The 19,260-nt window shown below is 43.1% G+C and overlaps 1 protein-coding gene across 4 annotated transcripts in view; it reads left to right on the forward strand.

Moving 5' to 3' along the window:
- The window catches only part of PDE4A (phosphodiesterase 4A), a 546,165-nt gene that overhangs the window by 452,341 nt on the left and 74,564 nt on the right, over positions 1-19,260 (forward strand). The window contains exon 1 of one of the 4 annotated variants that reach the window (XM_082256204.1): positions 1-67. This exon is cut by the window's left edge and continues 859 nt beyond it. The exons of the other annotated variants lie outside the window; for them this stretch is intronic. Coding sequence (XP_082112330.1) covers positions 2-67 — 66 coding nt within the window. The 5' untranslated portion in view covers position 1. The remainder of the gene's footprint in view (positions 68-19,260) is intronic. 4 annotated transcript variants of the gene reach the window in all.

The following is a 19,260-nucleotide window of genomic DNA, read 5'->3' on the forward strand; positions in this document are numbered from 1 at the left end:
AATGCCCTTGGTCGATTTTTTCTGTGAGACATGCTCCAGACCTTGGCTGGTTGGATGGTGGGACCAGGTAAATGTGATGCTTACAGTGTTTTCATGACTTATTATTGCCTATGCCTAGCCTATTATTGTACCCAGGACTGGCCCAGAACTGAAGCAAGGTTAATGCCTTAGGCCTGGCATTGATGTCCACAGAAGTGATACAGAGTTTTTAAATCTATAATTTGCAGATATTTGGGTCCCACACTTCATATTAGCTGTTTTCACCTAGTTTTCTTTAAGCCTCATACACACACACCGATTGTTGGCCGTGAATTTTCGGCCAACGTCCGATCGGCCGATTGTCGGCTTGTTAGTATGACGCTTCCGACAACCGACTGACTTTTCGGCCGAACAAAATCTGGTGTGCATGCTATAAAATGTTTGTTGGCCGTCACCAGAACGGCCGATTGTTCTTCAGTCAGTACAGATTTCGGCCGACAAAAATGTGATGAGCAAGACTGGGCATGCTCAGAGAAGAAAAAACACACGGAAAGTAAACCAGAACATGACATCACTTCTGCAGTTGGTTGTTGTTGGCCGACAAAATTTGTGTGCAGTCTAGCGCACATTTCAACCAACACAACAACACTGGACAAAAGACGGCCGACCGGTCGGCCAACAATCGGTGCGTGTGTACGAGGCTTTAGTCTTCTCACCACCACAGTGACTTTTGTGGGTTGGTAGAATTTGCGGCCCACTAGAAATCACTAACATCACCAAGGAACAATATTGTAAGCTATCTTGCTGAGCATCGTCCATGAGATTCATGAAAAAGTGCTCTAATGTTTTGGTAGGAGCTGGTGGTAACCATGTTTGAGTAGTAACGTACAAATTCTAATTATTAGTTTGGTGGGAACTTTGGGCCTTGTTATCACAGGGTCTAAAGAATTGTCTACTTCATCCTTAGTGATCAGCCAGTTTCCAACTGTAGATTTTTAGTTGTGCAAGTTAGGAACCAGGTTCCTCTGGTTGGTTAAAGTTCTGGTTTATGTTGTGCTTTTCTTGCTTTTGGACATAACTGCATCTTGTTGACTCAAGGTCCCAAATCCTTGACTCTAAAAAAGCCTCACATGCTATACAATGGGAATATGCTGACAGATCTGGATCTGGTTGCTTTCAATCTTTTCTAGTTATTAGACATAACTAGAGCTTGTTTACGCAAGGCCTCAAATCTGAGACGACCCTTAGTAAAGCCATTCGTACATACAGTGGGAATGTTCTGTGTGCATGGGCTGACTGGTTCAGTTAAGTTTTTCCCATAATTTCTTCCTAATGTTGCTGGTAGGGAAATTTTTGTTAAAAAACCCTTACACAGGTCTATCTATTGAACTTGAATTTTAAAGGCAATTCAAGCTTACTGAATTTAGTTCTTCTTTAAAGAAGAGATGTAGATCTGTTTTGTAAAAAAAAAAAAACTTGCTTAGAGGGCTGTGCCAGTTTTTCCCATCTCCAGTTACTACAGAAAATATTTGGTTCAGAGCATAGGTACAGTGTCATAAAAACATGGTCTGAACTCAGACATTCACTTTTAATTTGTTTCATCCTAACCTAGCTTTGTGTATGTATTTGGTGCTGTACAAAATGAATAGGCTTTTAATACAACAGTACACTTTGTTTTGGGTTGAAGGTGACAGGCACAATTACAAATTGTATTCGTTTTTCAATGATTTAATATTCACGTGGTTCTTGAGAAAGTGGGTATTCCACTTATGGTTGGATGTTGTTGGGTTCATTAACCCAGCAGCATCCTGGAACTACTATGGTGACTTCTCTTCACCTGAGTTTCCAGCTCTGCCCACCTGCAGCAACTGTTAGGAAAAGATTTGGGTCTTCCTGTTAGATCTTTTACGTATTTTACATCATAGAGGTGAGCTAAACGGTAAGACTTCACCATGAGGAGGGTCAACACTAGGAATATGGTAGAGGAGATCTTACCAATAGAGTCTTTATACACTCCCGTGAATCCAGTATGGGATCAAGCCCGGCAGTGCCCCCAACCCCATAACTGAACCATGTGTTTGTGATAGGGTGGTCCTTTCTGATATGAATGCCATCATATAAATTGATCAAGTTTGTAATCCTTTGTGATTTTGTTTTTTTTCATGTTGTCCTCAATTGCTTCAAAACTTTTCTATTTGTAATTTTTAGGTTTTTATTTTTATTTTTTTAAATTACTATTTAATATGAATCAAAATATAGCTCAATAAAACAAAAGATCCCAAAATGTGACAGGGCATAATATCTTAGCCAATACAACAATATACTATGAAATCCGAAAGAATTGCTTGTTCGGGATTGGATTCTAACAAGTATCCTTAAAACAAATGAGGCCAGTTAGACAGATATAGGTATAAGAGGACTGTACAGTAGGGTGCGATCTCCATTTTAGTTTTTAGAAGATATGGATTTAAATACGATCAGATGTTCAGATTGCTAATAGGAGAATTTGTTCTCTTTACAGTGTAAGGATAATGCAAGAGATCCTATAGTACCAGCCTTTCAGGTCTGTGGGAAAGTAGGCCACAGCGGCACGGTGAAGGGCTGTATATGGTGATGAATCATGTTCTGCTTTGTATATTGTATTGTACATCAGGAAGAAAAAAAGGTTAGCGCTGTGATGGAAGCGCTGGCTGCTGATTATACTTGAGACTTTGCTGGAGGCTGCAGTCACGGGTTCGAATCCTTGTGTCAGCTCCTTGTGACCTTGGACAAGTCACAGCATGGGAAGCATGACAAATTCCTAGCACGACAGAAGGAAACAGTGCTTGAGCGCAGTGCATGTGGGCAATTCAGACAGGGAAGATTCCCTTTTAAACCTCAGCCATAAGCATCTGCTTTTACCGTTTTCTAAAGCAATTGCTGGTGCGTGGAGTTTTTCCCTTTACAAGTGATCTGGTACATTCCATTGTCACATCCTCGTTTTCAACTCCTCCCCGTCGGATCTATGTCATGTAGTTATAGCAGCCTTTAATAAACAATAATCGAGATAGATGGATATTATATGTATATATTATAGCGTGTGTGCTTATTAAACAGTGTCTTGATGGCCGAGTTAAATCCCGTAGACCAGTGTAAGAGAAATGGATTGCAGGGTACTCTGGGACTAGTAGTTCTCCAACAGTTGATTTGGTGACCATGCCTGATGTATCCTGTATTATTACATACAGTAATCATCCAGAGATTTCTTAACTCAAGGTGCACAGGAGATTTTAAAGCTGAACTCCAAGGTACAAGTAACAAAGCTCAACAAATGCCAACTGTCCTGGATTTGTTGGGACAATCCCACATATCTGTCTTCTGTCCCAGTGATGCTATGTCCCGGGTTGTGTCCTGAGATCACCGCTTCACCCTTGAGTCCCGAAGCATGCACCGTAACACAAAAAAGGGTACTCGCTAAAAGGGTCACAGCTGCCAGCGGGCAGTACCCTTGTAATTGGGTAAGGAACGCCAAGAAAGGGGGCCAATCTGGGCAGTGCATCAACAGAAGGTTGATTGAGGTGGTCCAACCACAAAGTGGGCATATAAAAATGTGGGCCATGGCCAGGGGTGGCAGTGTCCCGGAAACTAGGATGAAAACACTGGTAGTGTATGGTATATATCAAAAAATGTATTCACCTCTTGCAATCCTTGTACAGCAGAGTTTACACTGGGAAAGGTAGAAACTACACAAGTAGCCAATCAGTTGAGCTACAGTACAAGATGCTGATAGGAGGAGAGAAGAGTGACCGAGGGATAAGCAAATCAGTCTGCTGATCTCCTTTCACTGTCCAGTCACAGGGTGAGGGTAGGGAAGAGAACTGTAAGTGTTCCTTAACTGAAGCAGGAAAAAAAAATCGGGTCAGCTGCCCTGCCAGACAAGACTACCGTTTGTCAGAGCTGTGTAAATTTCAAAACTGGATTTACAGAAATGCAAATTCCTTGGAGATAAAATAGCTCCCTTGTGTGTATCGTATCTGAATTTAGTGGTTTGCCTGGAGTTCAGCTTCAAAATGTTAAATTTACAGTCGTATAAAATAGATATAAAGTCTACACACCCCTGATAAAATGTCAGCTTTCTGTGATGTAAAAAAATGAGACAAAGATAAATCATTTCAGAACTTTTTCCACCTTAAATGTGACCTATAAACTGTACAAGTTGAACAACAAACTGAAATCTTTTAGGTGGAGGGAAGTAAAAATAAAAAACTAAAATAATATGGTTGCATAAGTGTGCACTCCCTTAAACTAATACTTTGTTGAAGCACCTTTTGATTTTTTTTTCAGCACAAGTCTTTTTGGGTATGAGTATCAGCATGGCACATCTTGACTTGGCAATATTTGCAAAACACTCCAAATCTGTCAGGTTTCGAGGGCTTCTCCTGTGCACACCCCTCAGCAGATCACCCCACAGATTCTCAATCAGATTCAGGTCTGGGCTCTGGCTGGGCCATTCCAAAACTTTAATCTTCTTCTGGTGAAGCCATTCCCTTGTTGATTTGGATGTATGCTTTGGGTCGTTATTATTCTGAAAGATGAAGCCCTCTTCATGTTCAGCTTTCTAGCAGAAGCCTGGAGGTTTTTTGCCAATATTGACTGGTATTTGGAACTGTTCATAATTCCCTCTACCTTGACGAAGGCCTCTGTTCCAGCTGAAGAAAAACCGCCCCAAAGCATGGTGCTGCCACCACCATGCTTCACTGTGGGTATGGTGTTCTTTTGGTGATGTGCAGTGTTGTTTTTGCGCCAAACATATCTTTTGGAGTTATGGCCAAAAAGTTCAACCTTGGTTTCATCAGAATATAACACATGTTCCCTCATGATTTTGCATTGTAAAATGACGACAGCAGGAACACTCCCTCCCACCAGGCGGACATCAAATATCTAATTCGGGACACAGTCCATCCCCGATCAGTGTAAAGAGCCAATAAAAATGGCTCTTTACCACATGACCGGCTGTGTCCAATCACAGCCATTCACATGCACTGTCCTTGTGCATGCCGTTCATGCGCGCAGAGCGGCGATCGGAGATGAGGCGTGTCACACTGATACAGCCCATCCCCGATCAGTGTAAAGAGCCAATAAAAATGGCTCTTTACCACGTGACCGGCTGTCTCCAATCACAGCCGTTCACATGCACTGTCCTTGTGCACACAGTTCGTGCGCGCAGAGCGGCGATCGGAGATGAGGCGTGTCACACTGATACAGCCCATCCCCGATCAGTGTAAAGAGCCAATGAAATTGGCTCTTTACCACGTGACCGGCTGTGTCACAGAATGTAAACAAGCTGCGGCAACTAGCTGTTACTGGGTTCTCCTCCTCACACACCGATCCTGTGAGAGGAGGAGATTGCGGTAACAGCTAGTTACCACCCACAGTAAAAAGTAAGACACACTGATTGCCCCCAGTAATAAAGAGGACCTGTCGCAGTCCATCTGAGGACCTGTCGCAGTCCATCTGAGGACCTGTCGCAGTCCATCTGAGGACCTGTCGCAGTCCATCTGAGGACCTGTCGCAGTCCATCTGAGGACCTGTCGCACGTGTTATAGCCATACTCAGGAGGAGTAGCAGAATGTATTTTGGGGTGTATTTGCAAGTATACAATATACACACACATATATATATATATATATATACACACTGTGTGTGAGAAATAACTTATCATGACAGTTTTGTGTAAAAAAAAAAAAAAAAAAAAATTAATGAAAAAAAAATATTTCTTAATTTTTCCAAGAATTGTGGGAAATAATTACAGCTTCAAAAAACTTCCCATGCTTCTTACTAAATACTTTAGAATGTCTGCTTTCCAAAAAGAGGTAATTAGGGGGCTATTTTACTGTCCTGACATTTCAGGGCCTCAAGAAATGAGATGGGCCTTCAGTACATCAGGCGTGATAAATGTTTAATAATTGACACCATAGTCTTTGTGAAGGTTATAGAACCTACAAGCTAAGGACCAGTTCACACCTCATGCAGTTCAGTGCATTTTTTTTCTGCATCAACAATGCATGGAAAGTAGGTTATGTGGTCTCCAATGGCATAGTTCACATCAGTGCTTGCAGTTCCAGAAAAAAAAGTTGAACATGCTGCATTTTTCCTGCAGTGGACAGAATGCTGTAAAATGCATCAAAAACGCACTGGAGCTCACCTAAATGCACCAAAAACGCGCATGCAGAAAAGCACCTGGACGCATCTAGACTGCGTTTCTATGGTGTCATCTGGCCCTAAACAATATCCACTAGTTTGGGTTATTTTTTATCAAAGCTATGTAGCAGTATACATGTTGGCCCAAATTTATGAATAACATTTAGTTTGTAACATTTTATAATAAAAACTAAAAAAAAGTTTTTGTTTTTCAAAATTTTTACTTTTTACTTTTTTTTTTTTTTTTTTTTTCACTTATCCCAAAAAAATAAAACAACCCATTGGTGATTAAATACCACCAAAAGAAATCTCTATTTGTGTGGAAAAAAAAATGATAAAAAGTTTTAGTGGGTACAGTGTTGCATGACTGAGTAATTGTCATTCAAATGTGACAGCCCTGAAAGCTGAAAATTGGTCTGGGCAGGAAGGGGTTGATAGAGCCCGGTATTGAAGTGGTTAATGTTGCTGTAGGCCTCTTGGCAGCCTCCCTGACCAGTTTTAATCTTGTCTTTTCATCAAGTTGTACAGTTTATAGGTTACATTAAAGGTGGAAAAAGTTCTAAAATGATTGATTTATCTTTGTTTCATTTTTTTACATCTCAGAAACCTGACATTTTTATAGGGGTGTGTATACATTTTTTTATCCACTGTATGTGTGTGTCTATAGAGAGAGAATCTCACAAAAGTGAGTACACCCCTCACATTTTTGTAAATATTTTATTATATCTTTTCATGTGACAACACTGAAGAAATTACACTTTGCTACAATGTAAAGTAGTGAGTGTACAGCTTGTATAGCAGTGTAAATTTGCTGACCCCTTAAAATAACTCAACACACAGCCATTAATGTCTAAACCGCTGGCAACTAAAGTGAGTACACCCCTAAGTGGAAATGTCCAAATTGGGCCCAATTAGCAATCCCCCCCCCCTGGTGTCATGTGACTCTTTAGTGTTACAAGGTCTCAGGTGTGAATGGGGAGCAGGTGTGTTAAGTTTGGTGTTATCGCTCTCACACTCTTACTGGTCAGTGGAAGTTCAACATGGCACCTCATGGCAAAGAACACTCTGAGGACTCAAAAAATATAATTGTTGCTCTACATAAAGATGGCCTAGGCTATAAGAAGATTGCCAAGACCCTGAAACTGAGCTGCAGCAGGGTGGCCAAGACCATACAGTGATTTAACAGGAAATATTGCACTCAGAACAGGCCTTGCCATGGTCGACCAAAGAAGTTGAGTGGATGTGCTCAGCATCATATCCAGAGGTTGTCTTTGGGAAATAGACGTATGAGTGCTACCAGCATTGCTGCAGAGGTTGAAGGGGTGGGGGTCAGCATGTCAGTGCTCAGACCATACGCCGCACACTGCATTAAATTGGTCTGCATGGCTGTCGTCCCAGAAGGAAGCCTCTTCTAAAGATGATGCACAAGAAAGCACTGTGACATATTGAAGCAGAGCATGATCCCCTCCCTTCGGAGACTGGGCTGCAGGGCAGTATTTCAACAGAACGACCCCAAACACACCTCCAAGATGACCACTGCCTTGCTAAAGAAATTGAGGGTAAAGGTGATGGACTGGCCAAGCATGTCTCCAGACCTAAACCCTATTGACTATCTGTGGGGCATCCTCAAACAGAAGGTGGAGGAGTGCAAGGTCTCTAACATCCACCAGCTCCGTGATGTCGTCATGGAGGAGTGGAAGAGGACTCTAGTGGCAACCTGTGAAGCTCTGGTGAACTTCATGCAGAGGAGGGTTAAGGCAGTGCCGGAAAATAATAGTGGCCACACAAAATATTGACACTTTGGGTCCAATTTGGAAACGTTCACTTAGGGGTGTACTCACTTTATTCTCTGCGTTTTAGACATTAATGGCTGTTTGTTAAGTTATATTGAAAGGACAACAAATTTACACTGTTAGGCCCCTTTCACACAGGCGGACTGTTTAGATCCGCCTGTCAGGTTTTTTTTTGGCGCATCTGAACGGACACCCCATGCATCTCTATGGGGCATCGGATGTCAGCCGAGACATGTCCGCTGACATCCGATCCGTCAAATCTGGACACATGGAAACCCTATTTTCCATTCGTCCAGCGGATTGGTTCGGATGAGAACGGACAGACGGTCCATTCCCATCCGATCCCCCCAGTAGAGAACAGCAGGACCTGACAGCTGTGTCTCCGCACACAGCGCAGAGACACAGCTGCCATCCACCTGACGGACTCCCTGTGTGAAAGGGGCCCTATACAAGCTGTACACTCACTACTTTACATTGTAGCAAAGTGTCATTTCTTCAGTGTTGTCACATGAAAAGATATAATAAAATATTTACAAAAATGTGAGGGGGTGTACTCACTTTTGTGAAGTGTGTGTGTGTGTGTATATGTGTGTGTGTTTATATAAATATATATAAAAATAAATATAAACTATATAACCTATTATAAAAATAAACTACTTCTACCATTGTCAGTAGTTTATTTTTATTATTATTATTTTTTTTGTTTAGTATTACTTAACCTTTTTTTTTTTTTTACAATTTTTATTACTTTTTTATTTTTTTTTTCAATTTTGTTTAGGAGCCCTTTTGGGGGGCTTTGGTGAAATATCAGGGGTCTAAACTGACCCTTGAGGTCTCACTTTTGAGACAGAGAAAAGGGACTGAGGACAGATTCCCCGATCCATTCCTCTGCAGCCAAGCAGCAGGGGGAAACTGCACAGGACAGGGTGAATTAGGGTGTGCCCAGGCACACCTGGCACACCCTGTGCGCACACCTATGACTCTCAGCCAAAGCAGGTTAAGGCCAGATTCACATATGTGCGGCCGCGGTTTCCAGCCTGGGGTCTGGTGAGTTCCTGTTCCGATGCGATTTTGGTCTGCCTTTTTGTCTGAGTTCACACCTAAACCAGACCCAAAAACGCGCATGACCCTTTTAGAATTCACCGCGGCCACCCCGGACATGTGTGAACTGGCTCTATTGAGAGCCAGACACACTCATGTCATGCGAATTGGATGCTGGGAAAACTGCATCCAATTCGCACACATGTGAACCCAGTCCAATGCAGTTGGAATGCACTGGCAATATATTTTGGATGATCTCAAAAGCATTGCATACTGATTTCCAAAGCACACTGCATTTGCCCATCAAAGACCATGGAAATGGGCTCAGTATCTGCATTGCGGCTGTGTTATCTAACCGTTTGCCCTATAACTGAAGGCCTTGCAAGCAGATAAATACATAGTTGAAAGTTTGTTTTTTCTTTGTCCCAAAACATCTTTCTGAAAGCACAGCCAGGTCCTGGATCTCCTCTACAGTAGGAGTTTTTATATATTACAGTGCAGCAAGAATCTAGAGGGCACCTCCCAGGATCACTGAAGCTTGTACGGTTTCCTGTAACACCAATCATGATCACAATAGACAAAACCACAATAATGCCGCTGTAGGTGAGTGATCAATTATTTGCTGTGAACCAGAATCAAGGGTGTCGCACAGCTCGTCTGTGAGGCTCAAGAACTAACACCAGTCCAGAAGATCGCTGCACTCCTTGATGACTTTATTGAAGCATTAATATCTTAGAATGTTTATGACCGGAACAAATACAGGTAACGAGTTTCGTGCTGGATTTAGTGCTCACTCAAAACGCTTGAGGGTTGACTATGCGCTAAATCCAGCGCGAAACGCGTTGCCAGTAATTGTTCCGATCATACCCCTGATATAGTTTTAATGCTTAAAAAAGTAATCAAGGAGTGCAGTGATATTCTGGACGTGTGTTTGTTTCTCAATCATAATCACACTTGCAAGGCAAATTTAAATTTGACCGGTGGCTGTGAAAAACTTCTTCAGACTGATATTTTTTATGTCCGGTTTTCTGCACGTAAACCGAGCTGGTACCAGTATAAGGCTGTGTAGGGTGCCAGGATAGAGGGCGTGGAAATTCTGAATCCCCAGCCAGTTGCTGGGGGATTCTGATTTTTAACCCCTTCCTGCGGCCTGTACACACCAGTCTTTGCGCTGGGAGCATGCTGCACAGCACGCTCTCGCTAAGAGCCCTGGTTATCATACTAATAATCAAGAATTGTTACTCCCGATTCCTGATATGCTGATTGGCTATCACTGTGAGTCACTGTGAAGCTCGCCCATGTCCTTTTTTTTCTTTTTTTTTTTTCTCCTCGGTTGCTCACCGATGTATCTTCTTTTTTTTTTTTTTTTCTCCTCTGAATGGAGAGGGCAATATATTGTATCTTTCTCTCTTTGCCAGGGTAGAAAGATGTAAGGGTGCTTTCACACGGGCTTTCTTCCCAGCGGACTCCGTTTTTCGATCCGCCGATCCCCGCTGAGCAGGCGATGAGCGCTCCGTCTCCGCTTATTTGCAGAGACAGACCTGTCGGATCCCCGCTCTCCTCTATGGGAGATCGGATGAAAATGGACCACTTGTCCGTTTTCATCTGAATCCGATCCTCCAGACGCATGGGTCTGGGATGGTTTCCATTCGTCTGGATTTCACGGACCACATCGGATCGGATAGCAGCGGGTGTCAGTGGAGATGTCACCGCTGACATCTGCTGCTCCAAAGAGGTGCATGGAGCATCCGATCAGGTCCGGCTGAAAAAAACTGACAGGCTGACCTGATTGGAAAGCCCGTGTGAAAGGGGCCTTAAACAAAAGTCTAAAACAAAATGTTTTTTTTTTTGTTTTTTTTTGTTTTTTTTTAATTGAAGAAAAAATTATCTAGATGAAGGCTTAATCTAGGTTAGGGTTAGTAAGGGTCAAGTTCAGGGTCAGAGTCCGGGTCCGTATATTTTTGGTTGCTTTTTTTCTTTTTTTAAAAACATGTCTTTAAATTAGTATCAGTTTTTTTTTAGGTAGAATAATAAAAAAAAAAAAAAGCAAAATGCACCTTTGCCTGTGTAGATAAAAATCCTTGTATCGACTCCCTATAAGACACTGTAAATGAACCTGCAGGGAGTGAGTTAAGGAACTCCACTGATGAAAGGTGCCCACATGTACCAATTTTCCCGAAGACATTTTTGTGTCCTATTTTTACGGACCGTCCCCAGAGCTGTGTGTGCAGCAGTGCTGTATCTTGGCCTAGGCCAACAAGACCCAGGCCTAGGGCAGCACTTTGCAGGGGGGCAGCAAAAAAGCTGATGGGACTGCACTGATATGCTGCCCTGATGGGCACTGATATGTTGCATTGATGGCCACTAATGAGGCAGGACTGATAAGCTACACTGATAAGGCAGCGTGGATGGGCACTGATATGATGCACTGATAGGCTGCACTAATAGGCACTAAGAGGCTGTACTGGTGGCCACTGATGGGGCTGTACTGATGGGGCTGTACTGATGGGGCTGTACTGATGGGGCTGTACTGATGGGGCTGTACTGATGGGGCTGTACTGATGGGGCTGTACTGATGGGGCTGTACTGATGGGGCTGTACTGATGGGGCTGTACTGATGGGGCTGTACTGATGAGGCCGCACTGATATGCTGCACTGATGAGGCTGCACTGATTGGCAGTAATGAGGCTGCACTGATTGGCAGTAATGAGGCTGCACTGATTGGCAGTAATGAGGCTGCACTGATTGGCAGTAATGAGGCTGCACTGATTGGCAGTGATGAAGCTGAACTTCTGGGAACTGATGAAGCTGAACTTCTGGGAACTGATGAGGTTGCACTGATAGACTGTGGTTGTGGTCTGTGGTTTACAGATGACAGGGAGGGTAAAAAAAATGAAGGGTGTGGCCTTTACAGGAAGGGGAGGGTCATATTTAAATTAGGGGTGCCCAAGTTTAGTCAGGCCTAGGGCAGCACAAAACCTAAATATACCACTGGTGTGCACTGCATGTATATCTGATGATCTTAAAGTCCAACTCCAGGAATTACAACACAACTACCTAGTAGTGGTGGTATGGCTTGCATTGGCTTGTATTATGGCCAATTCCTACAAGCATGGGTGGAAAATTGATGGCCGAACAGCAGCTGCGTCTGATCAGATACAGCCACTGTGCGGGTATGCAGGCAGCTGTGAGCGTTGTGATTTCAGTACAGTAGCCGACGGTGTAGATTCCTCCATCCACACTGTTCACCTCGATGGGGAAATAAGTGATTTGTTTTCATTCCGCCTGCAGGCTAAATGAGAGAAAGTCTAGCTGTGCGTTGACGGCTTTTGCAATCGGTGTAAATCTAGATAACAATTTCCTGCTCCTCTGGTCTTTGTTTCATATAACCTCATTATCGCCCCCTTGAGAATCCCTTTATTGCTTGACTGGCAGGTGAGGATCGGTTCACACTGGGCACCCCTCTGCTATAAAAGAGAATGGGACAGATTCATTAACGTGGAAGTAAACCCTCCTATTTTTTTCAGCCAAGGAAGCTGCCATCTTGGCCTCTGTGTAATCTTCCACTGCCATGATGCTGCACATGTGATCATTTATGACACCAGCCATTGGATGGTTTGACAGTTTGGTTGAGAGCACAACCAATAGGAGTGTTACATTTCTGCCACTTGCCGGAAATGTAACTGTTTTTTGAAACTGTTAAATGGATGGGTTTACTTCCACTTTAAAATTTAGAGGAAACAATGAAAGCTAGAATCAGATTGGCTATTTATTGGTGACAGCTCCACTTTTAATGCTGGTTTTCTTTTCTCCAGTTTTAATTGTTCATCCACACATTTTGTAGGGTCATGCGACCTGAACTGAAGTGCCAGAGAACCTTATTAAGACAGCTAATCGTTACGCCTTTTGACGTGTTCACATCCTAGCCTTCCTCCCTAATGACCGGCTAATTAACAGGTATGAGTGAAATTGAGAGTTTTATTGCCTTGAAATTTTGGGAAGATGGTGTTATTTAACAATTATAGCTCCTAAGGATTATGGGAGCCCTTTTTTCGTTTAGGTTCCTTATTTTAGAGTAAAAAACATTAAGCAAAAAAGTGAAATCGATTTTAAAGTAACAGTAAGGAAATAAAGCTCAAATGCTCAGAAAAAAAGAGAAACACTAATACAAAAACACTAAATCTAATGAACCCAACTAAGAAAAAAAAACCATACCCTCTTTGTATATTAACCACTTAAGCCCCGGAAGATTTTACCCCCTTCCTGACCAGGGCCTATTTTGCGATTCGGCACTGCGTGACTTTAACGGACAATTGCGCGGTCGTGCGACGCTGTACCTAAAGGAATTTGACGTCCTTTTTTTCCCACAAACAGAGCTTTCTTTTGGTGGTATTTGATCACCTGTGTAATTTTTTTGATCATGCGCTATAAACAAAAAAAGAGCGTAAATTTTGCAAAAATAACAATATTTTTCAAATTTTTTTTTATATGAATTTCCCAAAAAAATGTAAAAATCAAAATTTTGTTTAATGCTACCTATGTTTGGTAAAAAAAAATCGCAAAAAACGTATTTTGATTGGTTTGCGCAAAAGTTATTGCGTTTACTAAGGGAAAGATTTTTGTCATTTTTGTTGTTGTTTTTTTTTTTTTTTTTTAACGAGTAATGGCGGCGATCTGTGATTTTTTTTTTTTGCGGTACTGCGACATTGCGGCGGACAGATCGGACCCTTGACTGACATTTTTGACACTTTTGGGGTTACCAGTGACATTACTACAGTAATCAGTGCTATACATATGCACTGTTACTGTAAATATTACACTGGCAGTGAAGGAGTTAACTTTATTGGAGAGGGAGGGGTTAAGTGTGTCCCTAGGGGCGTGTTTCTAACTGTGATTGGCCGTGGCTACTAGTGTAAGAACAGAGATCAATGGTCCTACGTAGTAGAACCGTGTGATCTCCATTCTTACAGAGGGAAGAATGACAGGCGGCTTTGTTTACATTAGCCGCCTGCCTTTCTTCCGGTGTAACGGACGATCACGAGTGCCCGGCGGACATCGGGTCCGCTGAGCACACGCACGGGGGGGTACGTGGGGCTGACTGCCGCAGTAAATAGTCGTGCAGAGGTCGGCAAGTGGTTAAAGTAGAATTCCAGGCTATACTTCACTAGTCTTAAAAAAGCTCCCTCGGGCCTCCTAACATCTATACTAACTGACCCCTGTAAGGAAGATATACACTGTATACCTATTTTCTGGCCGATCTGGTCACGTGATCCAGCTCCCCTGTGTCAGCCAGCAGCCCCTGCAGAGGGGGAGGAGGGAACGGATGGGCCATAGGAGCCTATGAGCAACGTCGCCGCTCCCAGGCATTACCAGATGTTGTTGAGTGCTCTTTCATCTCCCCTGCAGCTGGCCACAGTGGAGATCATGTGACTGGACCGGTGTGGCCTGGAAATAGATAAGTATATACATCTTTCTTACACAGGGTAGTCTGAATAGGTAATAGGAGAGGTAAGGGAGTGTTTTTAGCACTAAAATCTGTACTAGCGTGGGGAAATCCGCTTCATCAAAAATCACTATGCCCGTCCTTGTTGATTAAGGTGGCCTTTAGCATAACCAGCAAAACTTTCACTTAAGTTTTGATAGGGTAGAGAGTGATTAGAACACCTGTCAGTTTTTATTGCTATCTGTCTCCCCGTTAGAGAGATTCACCCTCTCTATTTGTCCTGTTTTACCATTATCATTGAAAGAAAATCCCAAATTTTGGGTTGTCCCACAAAAGTAACAGTGGGGAAGTCTTCCAATGGGGACACTAGTTCTGGTTACCTTGGGGGTCCCCAAGGAATTTCCTTAAAGTGATTGTAAAGTCTCATTTTTTTTTCTATAAAAATAACAAACATGTTCTACTTACCTCCTCTATTTGGGTGCCTCCTCTGTGATCCTGGCCCCTCCCTCTTGTTCAATGCCCACATAGCAAGCCGCTTACTATGGGGGAACCCGAGCCAAGTCACGGCTCCCTGTGTCCATTCAGACACGGAGCTCTGGCCCCGCACCGCCCCCTCTCTCCCCTGATTGGCTAGCTGACTGTGACTGACTGCAGTGGCAGCCAATGGTGCCGCTACTGTGTTAAAGCCAATCAGGAGGGAGAATCTCGGACGGCTGAGACACTCGTGGACATCACTGGACAGAGAGGTAAGTGTTAGGGGGCCTGCTGCACACAGAAGGCTTTTTATTTTAATGCATAGATGCATAATGCATAACTCCTTTAATTTGTAGGGTTTTTCCTCTCACTTCCTGTTTAGGGAACACAGATGGCGAGAAAAAAATCAGACAGGAGTTATAACACTCCCTTGCTCTATCCAAAATGGAAAAAAAAAGTTTTGCATATAGTTCTACTTTAACTTCTTAGCTTGCTTTAAAGGGAAACTTAAATGTAGATCAGTGAGAAGATATTTTGAGTTATTTTGGTTACCTACATTTTACATTTTTTACTTTTTACCTGCTCACGGTTTCATATTTCTATTATTCTATTTTTCCATTTACTGGATTACAAAAAATTACGTGTAGCACCCTACAAGTTGGGGGGTTTGTAAAGTGTAGTAGGCCTTGTCTGCTTATCAGCAGGGCCATGATTTTCAGCTAGGTTGTCATGGTTCCCAGGTGTGGCTGTTGAGACTGGGGAGTCTCCCCACTGTACTCAATAAGGGCTCTCATTGGGCGGTGAAGGAAACCCGGCCAATGGCTCACCCAGGCTTGTATCTATCCTAGAAGGGCAGATTATGCCGCACAGCAATCTGGGAGGGGGGTATAGGTTTGAGGGGAGCGCATGACGCAGCGTCTTTGGCGGGAAGCAGAGTCCCAGGAAGGAGAGTACAGCTGTCTCTCCTCCTGTCAACAGGAATCGGGTGTCCCAGAGGGCTGAGCTGAGCTGCAGAGAGGATCCGGTGTGCTGAGTACCAGAGGAGCTGAGAGGGGTCGAGTTTCAGGAAAGCAGTTGTGAGTACTGCAAACTGCCCCTGGCAGTCTGCCTAGTGAGAGGGGACCACTCCGGAGAAGGTCAGAGGAATCCGGGAGCGAGCTAGCCGGTGCAAGAAGAGTAAAAGGGGGTGCCAGTGTTGACCCTGAAGAGTAAAGGGGGGGGGGCAGTGGTTGGTCCCTGAAGTATTCAGTGTACAGTGGAAATGTACAGCGTGTTGAGAGTTGCAGCAGTGTTACAAAAGGCTACCTCAGTCAGGAAGGACTGGAGAGAGCCGTGTCAAGGACTTTTGAACTAACCAGTGTGTCAGAAGTCAGTCTTCAGTACAGTACAAGCAAGTCAGTGATTTCAAGCGCCAGCAAGCGTTGGTCGGTATGCAGCCGGCGTCAAGTCAGCGCTGAAAGGCATTTTTCTCTCTAGTGTTCCAAATTGTACCTAGTTGAGCCAGAGGAGTGTCCCACTCATTCCCTTCTCCCATCCTCCTATAAAATAAATAAAACAAAGCCGGACTGTTCTTTGACTCAGATCTCATACTTGGGCAATCAGCTTAAATGTGCTGTTAGTGTTACCGGTGACCATGGCAGACCCACATCAGGCCCAATGCCTGGAAATATTGCTACATGCGTTTGGACCAACTTGCCCCTTTTTACCTTCTATGAGCCATACTGTACATACACCTCATTACAAGCCTTTGATCAGTTGAACCTGATGGTTGTGGTATACTCCTTTGTTATTACGAAGCTTCTAATGAAGAAGCCATCTACAGTAGTACATGCATTCACTGGCTCAGTAAAAAGTTCTACAGAACAGCCAGACAGTTGTTGGCCGCAAGCAGTTTTTTGGCTGACATAATGACGTGGTGCCATTATCTTTCGCATTCTCCTATGAACCCATGGCGGTTTGATGACATGGATCCGCACCAGGCTCCCCAGAAGTTTGTTCAATGACACTGTGCATCAACTTGAAAGGCTGGCGCCGGACCTCAGCGCAGTGACCCTTGGTGGTATCACTGGAGGTAGGGTGAGTATTGCCTTTTTGTTTTTTTTAGAGTTTAGAGGCCTGGGCAATATTTGTTTAAATACAACTTAAAGATAGCATTGGGCTTTAACTTGAGGCTATTGTAAGTCTTGGAGGTGGTTGATTATGAAGAATTAAAGCCATAAAAGAGGAGAACATATTCACCTTTGCTGAAGAATATGCTGATCCAAGCTACCACCAATACTGACCACATAGCTAACTTCATAAGCTTTTGAACTTGTGGTATCTGCTGAAGGGAATGGCTTGAAGCGTTGTTTGGTCTGTATGCTTTGCCACTCCGTTCTCTAGTCTCCAAGTGTTTGTAGCTACAAAGTGTTCATCCGGCAGCTGTGCAGGTGGATCGATACGTGACTCATTCTGACACGCTAACCTGTTTTTATTCTGCCACTGTCTGACAGCATACCAAAATAATGAATGACTGGATCGGCATTTGGAGAAAATATAAGCTCTGATGCTGAACTAGTACAAGCTGCAGATGGAAACCACTACAGAGAATAAAAAAAAACTTAAAAAATTAAAGTGCACATAAACCCCAACAAGTAACTCCTATTTTCTTCCCTATGGTCTTTAAAAAATATCATTGAAAGGGTTTTGCTATTTCTGTTCAAAAAGTGCAAAAAAATACCCATTGAGTTTGCTAGAAATCTAGTGAGTTATTAGCTTCCTTTGCTTTCTGCCTGTGTACAAGAAGCAGTTATGGAGATGAGGAGGAGACGAGGAAAGGTTATGGGGATGAGGACAGGGGAGCACTTGATGAGAAGCTTGTCTTCTTTTTTTATCCTCCCTAAATGAAAGAGAGGTCTCCCCCCAAAAAATTGAAAGTCTGCAGCGACAAATAATGTCGTCGCTGCTGACTTTTAATAGAACAACTGTCCAGGGATCCAGCAATGTCTGCACTCGAGACAATTCTTCAGTTGACTTCGGGCGCAGGCGCCGGGCATCTTATGTAAGGGAAATTGCCTGTGAAGCCTTTCTGAATGGTCCTGCAGTCTTTTGGGACATGAATGTCCCAGAAGGCTGCAGAAGGAGGGGCCGGACATTGTCGTTGAGGCGATCTGCGCAGGAAGTGGGAGCGGGTACCTGTCAAAACCAGGTGCCCCCCCCCCCCCAAAAAAAAATGCCATATGTGGAAGGGGTAAGGGTGCAAGGAGCACAGCTTCCCCTTTTGGGTGGAGCTCCGCTTTATGTAGGCAGGGCTGACAACACATTCCTTGGAATTCAAAGCCAAAAATACAGTGGTGTTGTAAAAAAGGGAGGTAGGAGCACACTATATTTCTGGCACATCAACAGTTATTTTTCTGAACTTGCAGTATGTTTTAAAGTAAAACAAAAAAGTAGGAAAATGTAAATCAAAGATGTACATTTTCTTTTTCTTTTTTTTTGCCTTGACATACACATTAAGTCTTAACCTAATAACCAGTAGAATTCCAGCTATGTAGTACCTAGCATTTGATTGGTTGCAATTGGTGACAGTCTAGGTTTTTTTTTGTTCTCAGTATCCTTCTTGTAAAATAGGAGCATCTTTGGATGACCTAATTCCACCTACAACTCTTTCAGGTGAATGCGTAGTTGTCAACCCTAATTATTTTATTTCTGTTACTGACCACGCTAAGGAAAACCTATAGCCGTATTAAACTGAAAAAAAAATAACAAAATGTAATCTATTGCAGCTTACCAATCCTTGGATATGGTGGCTGCATTCGCTTTCTTTTGATTTTCCTGTAGGGCCCTAGGGTTCCTCCAGAGGTTGCTACGGGTTGCTTGAGCAATAAGCAATTTCTTCCTCTCAGATAAGTAACCACTGACACCAATCATCATTTTAGCTATCTGTAAGGGGGGCTTTCTCATTTCCAAAGACCACCCAAGTAAGGCATTCTTCCTACCGACCACTGGGGACCTTCTGTAATAACCACCAATCTAAGAGCCATTCTCCATAGGCAAACTATGTAACATAGCAATTTGATAACCACTGATATAACGGGGGGCACTTTTACACTGAAAACTGTGAGAGAGCAGTTAAATTTTTACGGGCTGCATTTCATTTCTGGCCATGTTACTTTAAGGCAACCTTTCTCAAACATTTTAACATTGAGGAACCCTTGAAATAACTTTTTGAGTTTAAGGAACCCCTACTAATAAATAACAAGATCTACAACTCAAGGTACATTAATTTGATGGTCACTGGGAAGAATGCTCCTTACACTTGAGGTCGTTGGGAAGAATTCCCCCTTTACAGAAATTGCTCATTCTTCAAGG

The sequence above is a fragment of the Pelophylax lessonae genome, assembly GCF_965119305.1.
Source record: "Pelophylax lessonae genome assembly, chromosome: 4".
Classification (NCBI taxonomy): Eukaryota; Metazoa; Chordata; class Amphibia; order Anura; family Ranidae; genus Pelophylax; species Pelophylax lessonae.